This window comes from Daphnia magna, unplaced genomic scaffold (genome assembly GCF_020631705.1).
Source record: "Daphnia magna isolate NIES unplaced genomic scaffold, ASM2063170v1.1 Dm_contigs419, whole genome shotgun sequence".
Taxonomy (NCBI): Eukaryota; Metazoa; Arthropoda; class Branchiopoda; order Diplostraca; family Daphniidae; genus Daphnia; species Daphnia magna.
The window spans coordinates 16,776-34,820 of record NW_025533309.1 but is presented as its reverse complement, the minus strand read 5'-3'; the positions used below and the strand labels follow the sequence as shown (position 1 = coordinate 34,820).

The 18,045-nt window shown below is 47.9% G+C and overlaps 9 protein-coding genes across 9 annotated transcripts; 7 read left to right on the top strand and 2 right to left on the bottom strand.

Annotated features, from left to right (window-relative positions):
• The first annotated feature begins 223 nt into the window (after positions 1-223).
• On the top strand, positions 224-1,207 carry LOC123468682 (capsule polysaccharide export protein BexD-like). The gene has a single exon (XM_045167967.1). The coding sequence runs from the start codon at positions 224-226 to the stop codon at positions 1,205-1,207; it is 984 nt and encodes a 327-aa protein (XP_045023902.1).
• Positions 1,208-4,115: 2,908 nt separating this feature from the next.
• On the top strand, positions 4,116-6,062 carry LOC123468681 (vi polysaccharide export protein VexE-like). Its single transcript, XM_045167966.1, has one exon. It carries the CDS (start codon positions 4,116-4,118, stop codon positions 6,060-6,062), a length of 1,947 nt encoding a protein of 648 aa, XP_045023901.1.
• A 277-nt stretch (positions 6,063-6,339) lies between these two features.
• LOC123468680 (ribosomal large subunit pseudouridine synthase B-like) lies at positions 6,340-7,707 on the bottom strand. Its single transcript, XM_045167965.1, has one exon. The coding sequence runs from the start codon at positions 7,705-7,707 to the stop codon at positions 6,340-6,342; it is 1,368 nt and encodes a 455-aa protein (XP_045023900.1).
• A 1,779-nt stretch (positions 7,708-9,486) lies between these two features.
• Positions 9,487-10,392, top strand: LOC123468679 (inner membrane protein YedI-like). Its single transcript, XM_045167964.1, has one exon. It carries the CDS (start codon positions 9,487-9,489, stop codon positions 10,390-10,392), a length of 906 nt encoding a protein of 301 aa, XP_045023899.1.
• A 143-nt stretch (positions 10,393-10,535) lies between these two features.
• LOC123468678 (uncharacterized RNA pseudouridine synthase slr1592-like) lies at positions 10,536-11,450 on the bottom strand. Its single transcript, XM_045167962.1, has one exon. It carries the CDS (start codon positions 11,448-11,450, stop codon positions 10,536-10,538), a length of 915 nt encoding a protein of 304 aa, XP_045023897.1.
• Positions 11,451-12,907: 1,457 nt separating this feature from the next.
• LOC123468677 (phosphoenolpyruvate-protein phosphotransferase-like) lies at positions 12,908-14,227 on the top strand. Its single transcript, XM_045167961.1, has one exon. The coding sequence runs from the start codon at positions 12,908-12,910 to the stop codon at positions 14,225-14,227; it is 1,320 nt and encodes a 439-aa protein (XP_045023896.1).
• A 102-nt stretch (positions 14,228-14,329) lies between these two features.
• Positions 14,330-15,514, top strand: LOC123468676 (N5-carboxyaminoimidazole ribonucleotide synthase-like). Its single transcript, XM_045167960.1, has one exon. It carries the CDS (start codon positions 14,330-14,332, stop codon positions 15,512-15,514), a length of 1,185 nt encoding a protein of 394 aa, XP_045023895.1.
• A 217-nt stretch (positions 15,515-15,731) lies between these two features.
• Positions 15,732-16,490, top strand: LOC123468675 (threonylcarbamoyl-AMP synthase-like). The gene has a single exon (XM_045167959.1). The coding sequence runs from the start codon at positions 15,732-15,734 to the stop codon at positions 16,488-16,490; it is 759 nt and encodes a 252-aa protein (XP_045023894.1).
• On the top strand, positions 16,487-16,912 carry LOC123468674 (bacteriohemerythrin-like). The gene has a single exon (XM_045167958.1). The coding sequence runs from the start codon at positions 16,487-16,489 to the stop codon at positions 16,910-16,912; it is 426 nt and encodes a 141-aa protein (XP_045023893.1).
• Positions 16,913-18,045: the final 1,133 nt, after the last annotated feature.

Below are 18,045 nucleotides of genomic sequence, written 5' to 3'. Positions count from 1 at the left end.
TAGGTGCTTAGAGAGCGAAATTTTGATTTCATAAAGCTGTGTTTTGTTAATCAAGGATTAAATAGTTATGTTAGTTAATTGTCACAAAAAAATGTCCAAGCTATGTTTGGTAAGTGCTGCGCTATTTAGTGTCTTTTTTACAGGGTGTTCTCTGCCACAAAGTGGTCCAAGCTCATCGGATATTAAAAATGATCAGGTACTTGCGGAATATTTAATTATTCCAATGTCCTCAATCACATCGCATACGCCAAATTTAACTATAGAAACATATCAAGCTCATAACGGTATCAGTGCAATCGTTTCGGAGACGCTTGGTGTTGGAGATAAGGTTGGCATTACGATTTGGGAAACCGCTGCGGAAGGCCTTTATACTGGAAGCTCTAAAGGATCCGCGGATTTAGGGGTTCGTGTCATTAATAATCAAGGGACGATTAATATTCCGTATGTTGGTAACATCAAAGCATCAGGGCTTTCACCTGAGCAGCTGCGACTGAATTTAACGTCATTGCTGCGTTCTAAATCAATAGATCCTCAGGTTTCAATAAGAGTCGAGGAGCGGTTAAGCAAAAAAATCATCATTCAAGGCTTGGTTACAAAAGCAGGTTTTATTGAGTTATCAAGTAATCAAAATAGCTTGTCTAATATTATCGCCCTCGCTGGTCCAACAGCTCAAAACCCTGATTTAACTGAAGTTATAGTTGAGCGCAATGGAGAGAAAATCCGTAGAATTTTGAACGATATTTATACGACTCCAAATGCAAATATAAATTTGCTGCCAAATGACAGTGTGGTGCTTCGTGCATTAAGCCCAAGATTTACAGTGCTCGGTGCCACTGGAAAGCAAAACTTGGTTAGTTTCCCCAAACTGAATTTATCGTTATTGGAGGCGGTTGCATTGTCAGGTGGTTTACAAGATGAACTGGCAAACCCTGAAGGTGTTTATTTGCTTCGTGCTGAAAGTCAAGACATTGTGCAACAGCTATCTGCATCAGAAATGGTTGGTAAAGTTGGAGCCAACTCATCTGTGTTACCCGTCATATATGAACTTAATATGAGAGATCCCAAAAGTTTATTTGCGGCTAAAAACTTTGCCATTCGAGATGGAGACACTCTTATTGCAACGAATGCTTCTTTTGCCCAAGTTCGAAAAGTGTTATCAGCAGTTTCGGATGTCACCAGTTTGACACGAGCCGCAACAGCATTTTAATTAATATGGCTAAACATCTTGCAAAAAAGTTGAGGGTACATGCTTCAAACAGTTAATGCTTTAATAATCCGAGACATGAAGACTAAGTTCTCTGATGACCCACTTGGGTATGGCTGGGCTCTTCTTAATCCTTTGGCTTGGATTGGTGCGCTTGTGGTTTTTTTTACTATTGTTCAAAAGCAATCGCCCATATTTACGGATTTAATCAGTTTTGTGATGTCTGGCATGTTGCCTTATATGGTGTTTCGCTACACCATCACCGCAATGATGCGCGCCAAGAAATTGAATCGTTCTCTAACGTATATTGAAAGCGTGACTTCGGGAAAAATAATGATATCAGCCGCATTGGTCGAGCTGATTAATGGCGTGGTTGTCTATTTGGTCTTGTTCAGTTTGAATTATTTTGTTTATGAAAAAGCGGAAGCACATAATTTGTTGTTAATGATGTATGGGTATTTATGTGCGTGGGCTATTGGCGCGTCAGTCGGGAACTTTGTTGCAGAGCTTTCAGCTAGGTATGACATTTTTAGTCGAATAATGCCCGTGCTTCTAAGGCCTGTTTTTTGGCTTTCGGGTATTTTTTACACAGCCAATGAGCTGCCTTTAGGCATCGCTGAAATTTTAACCTTGAACCCATTATTTCAAGCGATTGAAGTGCTCAGAAGTGGCGCTTTTCAGGGTTATGAATCAAGGTCTGTGGTTTATTCTCAACCAATATTATTTGTTGTGATTATGGTATTGAGCGCTGAGTTATTCAAACGCATAAAAAAATCATAGTTGAGGATATATGTTAGGTTTTATCAATGCCACTAAATATTATCGTGCAGCCGATGGCTTGCAAATCGTATTACATAACACAACGTTGTTGGTTCAGAAAGGGCAGCGAGTTGGCATTTTGGCGCAAAGCGGTTCTGGAAAAAGTACCGTAATAGGATTGCTTGGTGGCGTTAAGCAGCTTGATGATGGCGTTTCAGTGAGAGAAGATTCGACTTCATGGCCGATTGGATTTACAGGTATGTTTCACCCAAATATGTCTGCGAACGCTAACCTAAAAATTCTTGCGCAGTTAAAGGGTTTTGATGCAGTTGAATTATGTGCATTTTGCCAAAGTTTTGCTGAATTGTCAGATGTTGAGTTTTACGCGCCCATCAATACATTTTCAGCAGGGATGAGGGCAAAGTTAGGGTTTGCATTAAGTATGGCCATTCCATTTGACTTCTATTTGGCTGATGAGGTTTTGGGCGCGGGAAATGAAGCCTTTCGAGCTAAATGTGATGCGGCACTTTCATTGCGACTGGCGCAATCTGGCTTGATTCTTATGTCAAGAAGTCCTCGCTTGACTTTAAAGTACTGTGAGCAACATGGCGTTTTACGGGATGGCAAAATTATTATATGCGACAGCCATGAAGAGGCTTGTTACTTGTTTGAACATGATTGATTAGAAAAGGTTTTGATGGTTGATAAGGCTAAAAATGAGTTGGATAGCGCGGCAGTCAATGCTTCTGAGGCTAGAAATATTCAAAATGAGGAGCGGATTCGTGTTTGGCGAGAAAAGCGCAAGCTAGAAGCGGATATTGCAAGTAAAGAACGCTTGAAAAGGCAGACCTTGAGCGTCAAGAGCGAATTGTTAAAGCTGAAATTGATCGTGAAAAACGTGTGGAGCAATTCAGACTTGATCGCCAATTGCAAATTGAATCATCTGAAAATGAAAAGCGTGCGGAAGCACTTCGGAAATTACCTGATGAAAATACAATTAATACCGCTCATTTAGCCATTATCACCAAGCAACGCCTACAAGCGAGGTTTTTTTTGAAGCGCGTGTTCGCATTTATACTCTTACCAACTGTGTTGGTCTTCTTGTATGTTGCCATTTTTGCGACACCATTGTATGAGGCTGAATCTGTCGTCACCGTTAAAACCAATGAGCAAAATGTGGGTGTTTCTGGGCTTTCAGCAAGTCTTATTGGAAGCTCTAGTGGTGGTTTGCTTCAAAATATTTTCTCAGCTCGAGAATATATTTTGTCGAGGAAAATGATGGATCGGATGGAGGAAGAGCAAGGATTTGTTAGTTATTTTAAAACAAATGACATTGATTATTTTTCAAGGCCATTTTCAAATAAAATTACCAACGCAGATGAGAGTGAATACTACCAACGAAGGGTTAAAGTTGCTGTTGATATCCAAGAAGGTGTTTTAAAAATTAAAGTACAAGCGAAAAACCCTGCTGATGCAGAGCGATTTTCAAATGTATTATTGTCATACGTTGAAGCTTGGGTAAACGATTTATCTGAAAGAATGATTTTGGATAAGAGTTTGGATGCCAAACAAAAATTAAAGGCAAGTGAGCAAGAACTGCAAAACGTTCGTCGAAAATTGGTCGATTTACAAATTGCAAATGGTGACTTGAGTCCAAGAGACACCATGGCTTCAACCTACGCAAGCATAAATGATGTTGGCATAAAAATAAAAGATGCCGAACGAGAAATCGGCGTCTATAAAAAAGCCGGGGTTGGCTCAAGTCCCGTGGTTAAACGTTTAAAAGAAAGGCTATCTGTTTTGTTTCAGCAGCAAGCTGATTTAAAGCAGCGTTTGGTGGGCAATGGGGATAAAGCCTTAAATAACGTATTGTCCAATTTTGAAAAATTAACGCTAGAAAAAGACATCGCTCAACAAAAATGGGAGTCGGCTCTCAGAAATGTTGAGCAGGTCAACGCGGAAGCTTTTAAACAAAGACAATATTTTTTGACAATAGTTCCGCCCACAGCATCTGTGATGCCAGCCGAACCTAAAAAATTTATGGTTGTTCTATTAAGTCTAATTGTTTTGTCGGGTTTGTATGGTTTGGTCACCGTGTTGATGTCAATTCTTAGAACCAATTCTCGCCCTTAATTTTACAAAGAGTTTATAAATGGAAGACCATTCAGAATCCTTCGCTCGAATAAACGAAATGATTGATGCTGAGCGCTGGCATGAGGCTTGGATTATTGTCGAAGATATTGAGCGTACACGTGAACTCTCAAATATTGAAAAAGTGCAAAAGGGCATATTAGCATTTAAAAATAACATGCCCGATTTAGGCATTTGTACTTTCAATCACTCAGACTTGACTGATTATCGAAATTGCACCTTGCTCCGTAGAGCATTAGTGGCTCCTTTGATAAAATCTAAAAACTATAGTCAAGCAGCCCAAGTAGGGAAAATTGTTTTAGAAAGTCATCCGAATTCTGTACTTGATTTGACTACGCTTGCGAGCATAGAGGTAAGACAAGGCAATCGAGCTGAGGCCGCATTGCATTTCACGCAGGCTTTGTCATTGCAAAAGAATAATCTAAATTTAGTTAGTCAAATAATTCAGTTGCATTTGCAGGCCAATGAGTCAGAAAAAGCAGCTCACTTGGCGATGGAATATCAATCCGAGTGGCAACAAGAAACGCGTTTATTACAAATGTCACTTTTAGCAATGTCTCGGGTGAATCGACAATCCGAATGCCTGCAAATAATCAAGGCAATTGATTTTCACCAAAACCATACAGAAATGTGTATTCTTTCCGCTCAAATTGCATACGATTGCAATGACTACCCTTTAGTGCAAAAAATTATACAAATCTTTGAAAATAAAGAGCCATTCGACATAAAAGCATTACTTTTAAAGGCTAAAACGCTCATTGCGACGGGCGAGGATATTGAGGACATTCTTGAACAGCTTGAAAGCGCGTCTAAAAATGCAGAAGAAAACCTGCAAGTAAATTTGTTTTTAAGTGAACAACTTTTGAAAAAAGGTCGGTTTGTTGATGCAGCAAACTATTTAAAAAAATGTCGCAACTTGTCTAAAAATAACCCTCATATACATTTATTAAATGCTCGAGCATTAAAATTTTCAGGCCGATACAACGAAGCGGCTGATGAGATGTTAGAGCTTGTTGAGCTAAAGCCCTCATCTTCAAGTATAAAACGTTATGCAACGGCAGCATTAATTCAAGCAGGGCGTGATGAAGAAGCGCAAACTCTATTCGATGCCGATGTCGAAAGCCGTAAAGCGGCGCTTCCAGAGACTTTTGAGAAAGGCATGTTATTACTTTCAGAAAAAATTAACGAGGTTAAAATTCCTCAGTCGCGATTGGACTGGCTGTGGCAAATTTTACAGACCCATTCACCTGACGATTTACCCAACCGCGCAGTGTACGAGCTGAGCGCTAAATGGGGGCACTTATTGGATCATTTCATTTTAGAATGGTTAGAATGCTGTCCAATGCAAGCTGATGAAGTTATGCAGCTATTACCAAATCTTGATGATGTCGAGACGCGCATAATAGATTCACAATTGGCTAATGAGAATGGCTTGATTATTGCATCTGCACATATTGGCATGTTGTATGCGGGTCCAATGATTCTTGAGCTTTTAGGAATCGAAAATAAATGGCTGGCGTCTACGCCAAGTATTTCATCCATGGCTTATTCTAAAAATCTTATCTCAACCAGCGAAAATACCGAATCACAGGTCGTTCGCAAAGTATTAAAAGCCTTGAACTTAGGTGAGGCTGTTACGATTGCCGTGGATGGTGCAATGAGCCCAGCAGCCCCAACTATTGGGTTTGAAGGCAAGAAAGTTACATTTTCTGACTTTGCAGCACGAATGTCTCATAGAACGAGTGCGCCCTCATTTTTTGCAGTACCTTTTTGGCTTAACAATCAGCTAGAGTTGGTTTTTAAAGAGTTGCCGACTCCTAACAATGGCGAAGCAATCGAAATATTTTGCCAACGTTGGAGAGAAGCGTTTTTACAGTTTTTACGAGATTTTATATTGGAACACCCTGAAAATGCTAGGCTCAGTGGTGGAATATGGCGTGGAGTATAGTACTTAGAGACGGTAGTCCCCCAATTTTTAACAACACTTCAAAAAATAATCAAAAGATGGCTGATAAGCTCAGGGCCATTGTCAGATCGAATCACCTTGTGCTGGCCGCGCCATTCAAACAACTGATCCAAAAAACGAGTCAGCTTGAGCGCAGGCATCGAGATTTCTTTGTGTTGCACTTTGGGGCTGAATCTGCGTTTATTTTTTATGCGGCAAAATGAAATTTATTTACCCACACAAAACCTGATAGCGCCCAAAGTTTCAACTTGTATGGCTTTTAGAAGGCTTCATCCTCGCCCAAATAACGCCACATGCCCGTGGGTAAATCCCCCAGAGCGACTTTGCCAATGCGAATGCGTTTAAGGCCAACCACGTTTAGGCCGACCAGTTCACACATGCGGCGGATTTGGCGTTTTTTGCCTTCGGTTAAGACAAAGCGCAGCTGGTCTTCGTTTTGCCACGTCACTTTTGCTTTGCGCAGTGGCACGCCGTCTAGTTCTAAGCCGTGGTTGAGCAGCTTTAAGCCTTCAGCGGATAGTTCGCCTTCAACGCGCACCAAATACTCTTTATCGACATCGCTTTTGTCGCCAATCAATGCCTTGGCGACTCGGCCATCTTGGGTGAGTACGAGCAGGCCGACCGAGTCAATATCAAGGCGGCCGGCGGGCGCGAGGCCGCGTAAATGTTTGTGCTCAAAGCTGATTTGCGCAACGTCATTGATCCATTGATTTTCAGGTGTCACCAGACTGACCGCTGGTGCGTAGCCGTCTTCGGCTTGTCCTGAAACCAATCCAACCGGTTTGTTAATTAAAATCGTGACGCGCGATTCAATGGCGCGTTCGGCTTGCTTGGCCACTTGCACGCGGTCGGTGGGCAAAACGCGCTGACCCAGTGTGGCGCGTTCGCCGTTGACCGTGACCCAACCTTTTTCAATGAACTCGTCGGCTTCGCGGCGCGAGCATAGCCCTTGGTCGGATAATTGTTTGGATAGGCGAATGCCTGCGTCTAATGGTGCTAAGCGCGGGGCGACGACGCGAATTGGGCGGCCGTCTTCATCACGCAGTTTGCCGTGGCGGCGCGGTTCTTGGTTTTTTTGTTTGATGGCGTGGGCGCGTAGGGGTTGTTGGAGCGATCGACGGGTTTGCCCTGTGCGGATTTTGCCATCGTCTGGTCGCGCTGGGCGGCTGGCGGTGGTTTTGCCCCATGGATTTGCGTCAGTGGTAGGTTCGGTGCGCGGTTTTCCCCACGGATTGCTTGATTGATTGTCGCGGGTTGGGTTTGATTTGTTGTGCGGTTTGGGGGCTGAATGCGCGGGTTTGTCGGCAAAGCTGCGGTTTGGTCCGTTGCCGCGTGCTGACTCTGCGCTGCGCGGCTTGTCGTTGAATGGGCGCGCTGGGCGACTGCTTGATTCGCTGCGTGGTGCGCTTGAGTTTGAGCGCGCTGGGCGGTTGCCAAAGTCGCGTGGTTTGTCGCTGTCGCGTGATGGTTTTTTGTCAAATGAGCGGTTTGACTTTTCGCCATGCGGGGCTGATTTTGGGTCGACCACTGGCGTGGCAACGTGGTTGTTGCGGTTGCGTCCACGAATCGGGGTGCGCGTGGCAGTGTCGGTTTTTTTGACTGATTTGTTGATTTTGAGTGTGGTCATGGTGGGATAAATACTAAATACGTGGGTGATAAGAAGTTTAGTAGTTTACAGGAAGTGCGCGGTGCAGGCGTGTTTGAATGTGCAAAAGAGCGGTTGGTTGTGTTTTTATGTTTTTGTGGGTTTAAACGTGCATGAAAAAACCTCGCGATTTGCGAGGTTTTGTACGTATAAATACGGTTTATCGGTTGGCCTTGGCTTCGGCTTTGGACAGCTTGCCGTCTTTGTCGGTGTCAAGGCTGGCAAATTTGGCGACGTAGTCGTCCATGCCTGCGGCTTGAAGTTCGGCCAATGAAAGTGCGCCGTCGCCGTTTTTGTCTGCGTCATTAAAGCTGGCTGCGATAACGCCAAAGCTGATAACGCTTAGGCTGACGATGGCTGCGGTTTTGATTGTAGAACGTTTCATAAGAATTCCTTTTCAATTAGACGCGATGGGCTGCGTGTGGATTTAACGCCTCAGTTGCACATCGGTTGGCGGTATTTTAATCTTTTTTGCAGATATTGTGTTTTTTGATGTTGGTTCAATTTTTGGCTTGGGCGAGCTGTGTTAAAATCACGCTTTATTTTTTAAAAATTGAGATGTTTTATGAGTGACGTAACCAATTCTAAAGCGCTGTTTAAGCGCATGTTGCCGCGCAATCCCCATGAAGTGCATCGCGCTTCAACGTCGCTTGAGCTGTTGTTTGATTTGGTGTTTGTGACGGCGGTTGCTTTGGCGGCTGCGCGCTTGCATCATAGTATGGTTGAACATCATCTGGCGCAGGGCTTGCTGTCTTATGTGATGGTGTTTTTTGCCATTTGGTGGGCGTGGATGGGGTTTTCTTGGTTTGCTTCGGCGTATGACGTGGATGATGTGCCGTATCGTTTGATGGTTTTTGTGCAGTTGGCTGGGGCGTTGGTCATGGCGGCGGGGGTGCCCAGTGCGTTTGATGCGGGGAACTTTTTGGTGTTGACCATCGGTTTTGTGATCATGCGCTTGGCGCAGATTGGGCAATGGATGCGGGCGTGGCGCTCTGATGTGGCGCGGCGCAAAACCATTGGGCGTTACATCAAAGGCTTGAGCGTGGTGCAGTTGGGTTGGGTGGCGTTGTTGTTTGTGCCTGCGCAATATAAAATGATTGGTTTTTGTATTCTGGCCGTGTTGGAGTTGTTGATTCCTTCGTGGGCAGAATCGGCTGGTTCTACGTCGTATCACCCTGAACATATTGTGGAGCGTTATGGTTTGTTTACGATTATTGTGTTGGGCGAATCGATTTTGTCGTCGTCCAATGCGTTGCAAACCTTGGTAAGTAAAGGACAGTTTGATTTGAGTTTTGTACAAACTGCCGTGGGCGCGGTGTTGATTGTGTTTACGATGTGGTGGAATTATTTTCAGCAAACTGAGCATGACGTTGTGGGTAATTTAAAAACCGTTCTGCTGTGGGGGTACGGCCATTTCTTCATTTTTGCGGCGGTGGCTGCGGTGGGCGCGGGGTTGTCGGCGCACATTGATTTAATTGGGGTGGCTGCGGACAATCGCGTGTCGGCAAATGCCGTGGTGGTTGTGCCAGTGCTTGTTTATGAACTGAGCTTGGGTGTGGTGCATCGGCGGTTTGATTTAACTCGGCGCATTTCGCAAGTGTGGTTGTTGAATGTGGCTTTAATGGTGGCGAGTATTTGGACGGACTCGGCTGTGTTGTATTTGGGGCTGTTGATGATGGCGTTTTTGGGCTTTAAACTGTGGCATCTGCGGGCGATGAGTTATTAAGCGCTTTATTTTGAAATACATTAAAAGGAAAAAACATGGCGGGCGGTAGCTTACTGGCTTTATTAGATGATATTACGTTGATTTTGGATGACGTCAGCGCCATGACCAAGGTGTCGGCGCAAAAAACCGCTGGCGTTTTGGGCGATGATTTGGCGCTCAACGCGCAGCAAGTCTCTGGCGTCACCGCCGATAGAGAGTTGCCCGTGGTGTGGGCGGTGGCCAAAGGCTCTTTATTAAACAAAACGATTTTGGTGCCGCTGGCCTTATTGCTTGGGTATTTTGCGCCGTTCTTGGTAACGCCTTTGTTGATGGTGGGCGGGGCGTATTTGTGCTTTGAAGGCTTTGAAAAAGTGGCGCACACCGTGGTCAAAAACCGCCGCAAGGATGAGGCACATCGCGAGGCGCTGATTGAGGCGGTGACCAATGAAAACGTCGACATGGTCGCGTTTGAGAAAGACAAAGTCAAAGGCGCGGTGCGCACGGATTTTGTGCTCTCGGCTGAGATTATTGCAATTACGTTGGGGGTTTTGCAGGCCAATCAAATGCCATTTTTAAATCAAGTGCTGGTGCTTGTTGCGGTGGCTGTGCTGATTACGGTGTTTGTGTATGGTTTGGTGGCGGTGATTGTAAAACTCGATGATGTTGGGTTTTATTTGCGCGGCAAAACAACGCAGTTTGCGCAAAAAATGGGCGCGTTTTTGTTGTGGGTGACGCCGCATTTGATGCGCACACTCTCGGTTGTTGGGACGTTGGCGATGTTTACTGTGGGCGGCTCGATTATTGTACACGGTTTGCCGTTTATGCACCACTTTAGAGAGGCGCTTGGCGGGTTGGCTGGTTTTGTGTTTGATGGCGTGTTTGGTTTATTGGTTGGCGCAGCGGTGTTGCTGCTTTTGTTGTCGGTTAAAAAAATTGCGCCCAAATCGAAAGCGGGCGCTTGATGAATAAGCCAATCGCTGCGCGGCTTCAGCTCTGAATCCGCCTGTTCAATATTTCAATTTGTACGGATTGTCTGCGATTGCACAAAAAACGAGCGCCTGTATCGGGCGCTCGTTTTTTTGTGGGTAAATCCTAAATGATGGGGTTATTTTGGCGGTGTATACATCAACGCTTGTTCGCTAATGAATTGATGGCAAGCGCCGCTGATTGGGTCGGTAAAGGCCAGTTTGTGTGCCAATAATTGCAGTGGTTTGCTAAAGTCTGCCGCCTGAACGGGCGCTGCGGTTGGGTAAAACACATCATTTAAAATCGGCATGCCCAAGGCGCTCATGTAAGCGCAATTGGTGTTTTTGCCTGTGCGGGGTTCAAGCTGATACAAGCTGTGCGCGCCGTGTTGCGCGAGCAATGTGATGGTGCTGTGGCTGTTTGGGCTGCCGTGGGTTTCCATGGTCAAAAAAAACTGTTCGGGGCGCTCGATGATTCGACTGCTGCGCTGGTGCGGATAGGCCAAATTGAGGTTGGTTGGGGCGACGGCAAGGTAGGTTTTGTGCACAGTATTTTGTCGGAATAAGTCTTGGTACACGGCGCGGCTGGCGGCTTGGGTTGAAAAAAGCATGACGCCTGCGGTGTCTTTGTCCAAGCGGTGGATTGGGCTTAAATCAACGATGCCTGTGTGGTTGCGTAGGCGCGTGAGCAGGGTTTCTTGTAAATAGTCGCCCGCAGGCGTGACGGGCAAAAAATGTGGTTTATCCACCACCAATAAATGTGCGTCTTGGTACAAAATGCGCTCATAAAATGGAATGTGACGCTCGGCAGGCAGTTCGCGGTAATAAAAAACCTCGCTGTGCGCAATGCCTGGGCTGTTTGCGTGCTGCGGCGTGCCTGCGGCGTTGAAAACCTCGCCTGCGGACATGCGGTTTTGCCATTGCGTGCGGTCAATATGTGGAAAATGGGCGCATAAAAAATCAAGCAATAAACCGTTGCCTTGGCTCAAATAAATCCGACTGGCGGCAATGCCGTTTTTGAGTGGGGGTTTGAATTTTTGGGTGATTTTGGACATGTTGCGGTTTTATTGGTGCTTTATTGTTGCTTGAGTTGCGTGGATAAAGGCGTATTTTACGCGTTACCAGAAGTTAAAATCCGCTAAAATGCGGGATTGTTTTTTTGTTCACAAGAGGTTTTCATGGTTGGGATATTGTTGATTGCGCACACGCCGCTTGCCAGTGCTTTTTTGGCGGCCGCGACGCATGTGTATCGATCTGAGCCTGCGCAGCTTATGGTGATTGATGTGCAACCTGATCAAGACGTGGCGCAGGTTTTTGCGCAGTGCGCACAGGCGGTTGAACTGCTCAATACTGGCAGCGGCGTGTTGATTTTGGCCGATGTGTGTGGCGCAACGCCTGCCAATTGCGCGCAACGTCTGGTCAATGAGCGCGATGATTGCGCGCTGGTCTATGGTTTAAATTTGCCGATGTTGTTGCGTGCGATGAATTACCGTGCGCTTGATTTGGCCGATGTGGCGCAAAAAGCCTTTGATGGCGCGGTGTGCGGTAGTGCGCCGTATGAGCGCCAAGGCGTGCCGCCGTGTGCGTTGATGTGATGCCTTTGCAATACAAAAATGCACCGTAGGGTGGGCACTGCCCACCGCTTTCAACAAGCCCAGCAATGTGCAAAATGGTGGGCAGTGCCCACCCTACGCGGCTTTTACGTATTGTTTGAGAATGTTGGCAGGGTGTGATGAATCTCGCGCCTGCGGCGTTTTTGATTATTGAGCTTCAAATTATTAAGTACGACAGCTTTATTTTAATTTATAAGGAATGTACCCATGATACAAAACGAGACAACCATCATCAACAAACTGGGCTTGCATGCCCGCGCATCGGGCGTTTTGACCCAAGTGGCGGGTAAGTTTAAGGCGGAAACCTGGATTACGCGCAATGGGCGACGCGTCAATGCCAAAAGCATTATGGGCGTGATGATGTTGGCGGCGGGGATTGGCTCGACGGTGACGATTGAATCGGACGGCGAGGACGAGGCGCAAGCGATGGCGGCGGTGCTTGAGACGATTGCCAATCGCTTTGGCGAGGCGGAATAAGCCGTGACTTTCTCCATCCACGGCATCGGCGTATCGACAAAAATTGCGATTGGCAAAGCGCATTTGTTGGCGCACGTCAGCTTGGAAGCGCCGCATTATTTGATTGCACCTGACCGCATTGAGGCGGAAGTGCAGCGTTTTGCCGATGCGGTGCGCAATGTGCAAGACGAGTTGACCGAGTTGCAAGCGAGTTTGGATGATGATGCGCCGCATGAAATGGGGGCGATTTTGTCGGTGCATGGCATGATTGCGCAAGACACCATGCTCACGCAAACCCCGCAAGAGTTGATTCGCGACAAAAATACAACGCCGAATGGGCGTTGTCAGAACAAGTCAATGAGCTGGTTGAGCAGTTTGATGCGTTTGAGGATGAATACTTGCGCGAGCGCAAACACGATGTGATGCAAATTGGCACGCGCATCATGCGGGCGTTGCGCGGGCATGTGATTTCTGAGCAGGCCACGCCGCAAGCGTTTGCGGACGATATGATTTTGGTGGCGCATGACATTTCGCCCGCCGATATGTTGCAGTTTAAAGGGCGCGCCTTGGCTGGGTTTATCACCGACTTGGGCGGTACAACCAGCCACACCGCGATTGTGGCGCGCGGTTTGGGTGTGCCTGCGGTGGTCGCAACTGGGCAGGCGCGCAGCATTATTCGCGAACACGAATTGGTGATTATTGATGGCATCAACGGCGTGGTGTTGGTCAATCCTGATGAGTTGTTGCTCGCGCATTATCGTGGTTTACAAATTGAGCAACAGTTGCATCAAACCAGTTTAAATACCTTGGTGGATACGCCTGCGTTGAGCATGGATGGCAAAACGATTAAGTTGATGGCCAATATTGAGCTGCCCTCGGATTTGGACGGCGTGACCGCCGTCAACGCCGATGGCGTGGGCTTGTTTCGCAGTGAGTTTTTGTTTCTCAATCGCACGAGTTTGCCAGACGAAGAAGAGCAGTATTTGGCGTACCGAAAAGTGGTGCAAACCTTGTCGCCCAAACCTGTGACCATTCGCACGCTCGATATTGGCGCGGACAAAGGCTTGTCAACCGATGACTATGAAGTGCCGCTCAACCCTGCGCTGGGCTTGCGCGCGGTGCGTTACAGTTTGGCGCATCCCGATTTGTTTTTGACCCAATTGCGCGCAGTGTTGCGTGCGTCAGCGTTTGGTGTGGTCAAATTGTTATTGCCCATGATCAGCGGCGTGGAGCAGCTCAAACAGGCCTTAACCCTGATAGAACAAGCGCGTGAGCAGTTGCGCGAGCGCCATCAAGCCTTTGATGCGCACATTCAGGTGGGGATTATGGTTGAGATTCCATCGGCTGCGCTGATATTGCCCGCGCTGTTGCCGTTGATTGATTTTGTCTCGATTGGCACGAATGATTTGACCCAATATACGTTGGCGGTTGACCGTGGTGATGCGGAAGTTGGGCATTTGTACAACGAAACCCATCCAGCGGTGCTTGGGCTAATTGCTTGCACCATACGCACCACGCAGCGGGCGCATAAAGGGATTTCGGTGTGCGGCGAAATGGCGGGCGATGTGAAGCTCACGCGGTTGCTGCTCGGGTTTGGTTTAGAGGATTTTTCGATGCAAGCCGCGCAGGTGTTGTCGGTCAAAGAGCGTGTGCTGATGGCGTCGGTCAAAAAAAGCCGCAAAGCCGCGACGCAGGTTTTAAATGCCTTTGAAATGGCTGAGATTGCGCGGTTGATTCGTGAGTTAAATGAGCGGCGGTTTTGAAGTTTTAAATGTGTTGAAGCGCTAAAAAACAGTGGTGGGCAGTGCCCACCCTACGTTTTTTGGCGACACGATTTTTAATCTTTACATAATGGTTGATTGAACATGATACGAATGACAACGGCAATTACGCCGCCCGCCACGTTGGGGGTTTTGGGGGGCGGTCAGCTCGGGCGCATGTTTGCGCAGGCGGCGCAAAGCATGGGCTACGCGGTTTGGGTGCTTGACCCTGATGTGAATAGCCCTGCGGGGCAGTTGGCAAATCGGCATATTTGCGCGGCGTATGATGACAAAGCCGCGTTGCAATTACTGGCGGATAACTGCGCGGGTGTGACGACGGAGTTTGAAAACGTGCCGGCCGATGTGTTGCTCTGGCTGGGCGAGCGCGTGGCGGTTGCGCCGTCGGGCGATGCGGTGGCGATTGCGCAAAACCGTGTGGTGGAAAAAACCTTTATTGAGCAGGGCGGGGTGGCGGTTGCGCCGTATGTGGTGCTTGATTCGCCTGAGGCATTGCGCGCTGCGCAAGCCCGCGTTGACTTGTTTCCTGCAATTTTAAAAACCGCGCGGATGGGGTACGACGGCAAAGGACAGGTGACGGTACACGCGGCGGCTGATTTGGCGGGCGCGTGGCAGTCGTTAAACAATGTGGATTGCGTGCTCGAGCAACGATTGCCGCTGGCGTTTGAGGTGTCGGCGTTGTTGGCGCGGGGTTGGGATGGCGCGGTTGCGCATTATGCGTTGGCGCAAAATGTGCATCGCGGCGGTATTTTGCATACTTCCAGCGTGCCTGCGCCGTCGGCGGATGCGGCGTTGGTTGAGCGCGCCCAAACGGCTGCGGCCAAAATCGCCCAAACCATGGGTTATGTCGGGGTGTTGTGTGTTGAGTTTTTTATTTTGACCGATGGTTCATTGGTGGTGAATGAAGTCGCGCCGCGCCCGCACAATTCGGGACATTACACCATGAATGCGTGCTTGACCAGCCAGTTTGAGCAGCAAGTGCGCGCCTTGACGGGTTTGCCGCTGGGCGCAACCCATCAAACCAGCCCGTGCGTGATGCTGAATATTTTGGGTGATGCGTGGTTTGATGCGCAACAAAATCCACGTGCGCCTGACTGGACAGGGGTTTTGAGTGAAGTGGATAGTTTTGTGCATTTGTACGGCAAAGCCGAACCCAAGCCTGCGCGCAAAATGGGGCATGTGAATTTTGTGGGCAAACGTTTAGAAAAAGCCGCGCTGCGCTGTGAAGCGGCGATGCGTGTGCTTGGTTTACAAGGTGGTGTCAATGATTGAAATCAATAAAGAGGCGGTTTTAACCGCCGCCCAAAAATTATATGACGGCGAGGTGATTGGCTTGCCAACTGAGACCGTGTACGGTTTGGCGGGCGACGCGCGCAACCCTGCGGCGGTGCGTCAAATTTTTGAGCTCAAAAATCGGCCGATTACCCATCCGCTGATTACCCACATTGCGGCAGGCGCCAATGCCTTTGCGTGGGTGGACGAGTCGCGCATGAGCGCGTACACGCGCACGATTGCCCAGCAGTTGATGCAGGCGTTTTGGCCTGGGCCGCTGACGTTGGTGCTGCCCAAAGCCGCGCAAATTGATGCGACGGTGACGGGCGGGCAAGACACGATTGCCTTGCGTTGCCCGAATCACGCCATGGCACAAGCGGTGCTGCGCCAATTGGCGGTATTGCACAAAACCGATGTGGTGGGGATTGCCGCGCCGTCGGCGAATCATTTTGGGCGGGTTAGTCCAACCCGTGCCGCGCATGTGCGCGATGAATTTGGCGATGCGGTTTGGGTGCTTGATGGCGATGTGGCGGATGTGGGGATTGAGTCGACCATTGTGGATTTGACCCGTGGCGAACCCATGATTTTGCGTTTGGGGCATATTACCGCGCACGACATCAAACGCGTCACAGGTGTTGTGCCTGTCAGCCACGCGCAAGGCCAAGCGCCGCGTGCCTCTGGCACCATGCTTGCGCATTACGCGCCGCGCACGCCGCTGGTGTGGGCGAGCCAATACGCAGGCGGCGCGGCGGTGTGTTTGTCGCACGCGCCTGATTTTGATGCGAGCGGATTTGCGCAGCATATTGAACTGCTCAATCACGCACACGGCTACGCGCAAGGCTTGTACCATGCGTTGCGTGAACTTGATGCTTTGAATGCGCCCGTGATTGTGTTGCAGGATTTGCCTAGCCAATCAAGCTGGGACGCGGTGCGCGACCGCTTAACCCGTGCCGTTGTCGGCTCAAACCAAGGATGAATATGCACGAATTTACCCCCATGATTTTTGACGGCGATATGGTACTCAATAACCACGCAATGGATGAGACGCACCATGAGATGGTTGACCTGCTCAATCAACTGCACGCAACGAAGGAGGCCGATTTGCTGCCTGCGTTGGATGCGCTGATTGCGCACACCGAAACCCATTTTGCCTTAGAAGAGGGCTGGATGGCGCGCATCAATTTTCCTGCCGCAGGCTGCCATGTGAGCGAACACAATCAAGTGATTGGTGTGATGCGACTGGTGCGCACCAAAGTGGCTGCGGGCGAGACAGATTTTGCGTATGTGCTGGCAACAGAGTTGTCAGCGTGGTTGCGGATTCATGCGGGCAGTATGGATTATGCGCTGGCCAATTTTATTGAGGTGACTGGGGCGGATGTGGGGACTACTGTTGGTTAATAAACGTGCTGCTGGTGGTTCGTGATGGCGTTGTGGAAATTTGTCAAATGATTTAAATGCAATATAGGCATGGCCTGTGGCGCGGTCAATTGCCACCAATAAGTATTGTTTTTGCTCTGCCTCGGGCAACAGGTCTTTGATGCGACCCATGCCATTTGGCGACGGTTTTAGGGTTGATGTGTAAGGCTTGGCTGGTGTAATGGGGCTTTTTTGTGGGCAGTTGTGGCTTTCCTGTGGAATATTTGACCCATGGCTGTTGCTATTTTGGTTGGTTGTATGCTGACCGTTAAAGCTGGGGACTAAACGCAGTGACGAGTTTGGAAGTTTTATTAAGCAAGCTTGGTGCCAATCATGAGTCGTAAAAGCAGTTTTTGGGACAGCGCCGTGGTTGAAGTTTTTTTAAAATCGCTAAAAACCGAGGCCGTGTATGACTTTGCACTGGTGAATCGTGATAGGATGCGGGCGCGCGCGTTTGTGTATATTGAAATGTATTGCAATACGATTCGCCGCCACAGCACGATGGGTTATGTTGGCCAAAAAATGCTGGAGCAAAGACGTGGGGCTGTTCTGAAAAGGCGGCTTTACCGTAGTAAATTACGTCAGGAATTGGCCTGCGTAAATTCATTCAAATCGAGAAACTGGGTTGCATATTTTTGGCGAATACCCAAAAGGTCTCATTAAACTTATTTTGCAAAAATTAACTTGATGTTAATTTATAAAAAGATGAGTTGATATATTAAAAAATACGAAGGACTGTAATGAAAATAAAGTTTTTAACTGCATTTGCCTTGTTGATGCTGAATCAAGCAGCTTTTTCAAAGGAAGCAGCGGTTGCTGTGGCCACCAATAAAGTTGGTGAAAATTTAAATCTGGAGCTGGTCTCAGCAGAGTTTGGTGCCGCGAAAGATTTAGAAGATTTTGAGCGACGTTTGAACGATCCTAAATCTAAAGTGTCTAACTTGGATTTAAACAATGATGGTCAAGTTGACTACTTAATTGTTTCTGAGCGCAAAGGCGCTAATGTTCACTATGTGGACGTCGACGCTTCAATCGGAACAGATAAAAAACAAACGGTTGCCACAATTGAAGTGGAAAATAATGCCAGCAACAACTCAGTGAGAATTGTTGGGGAG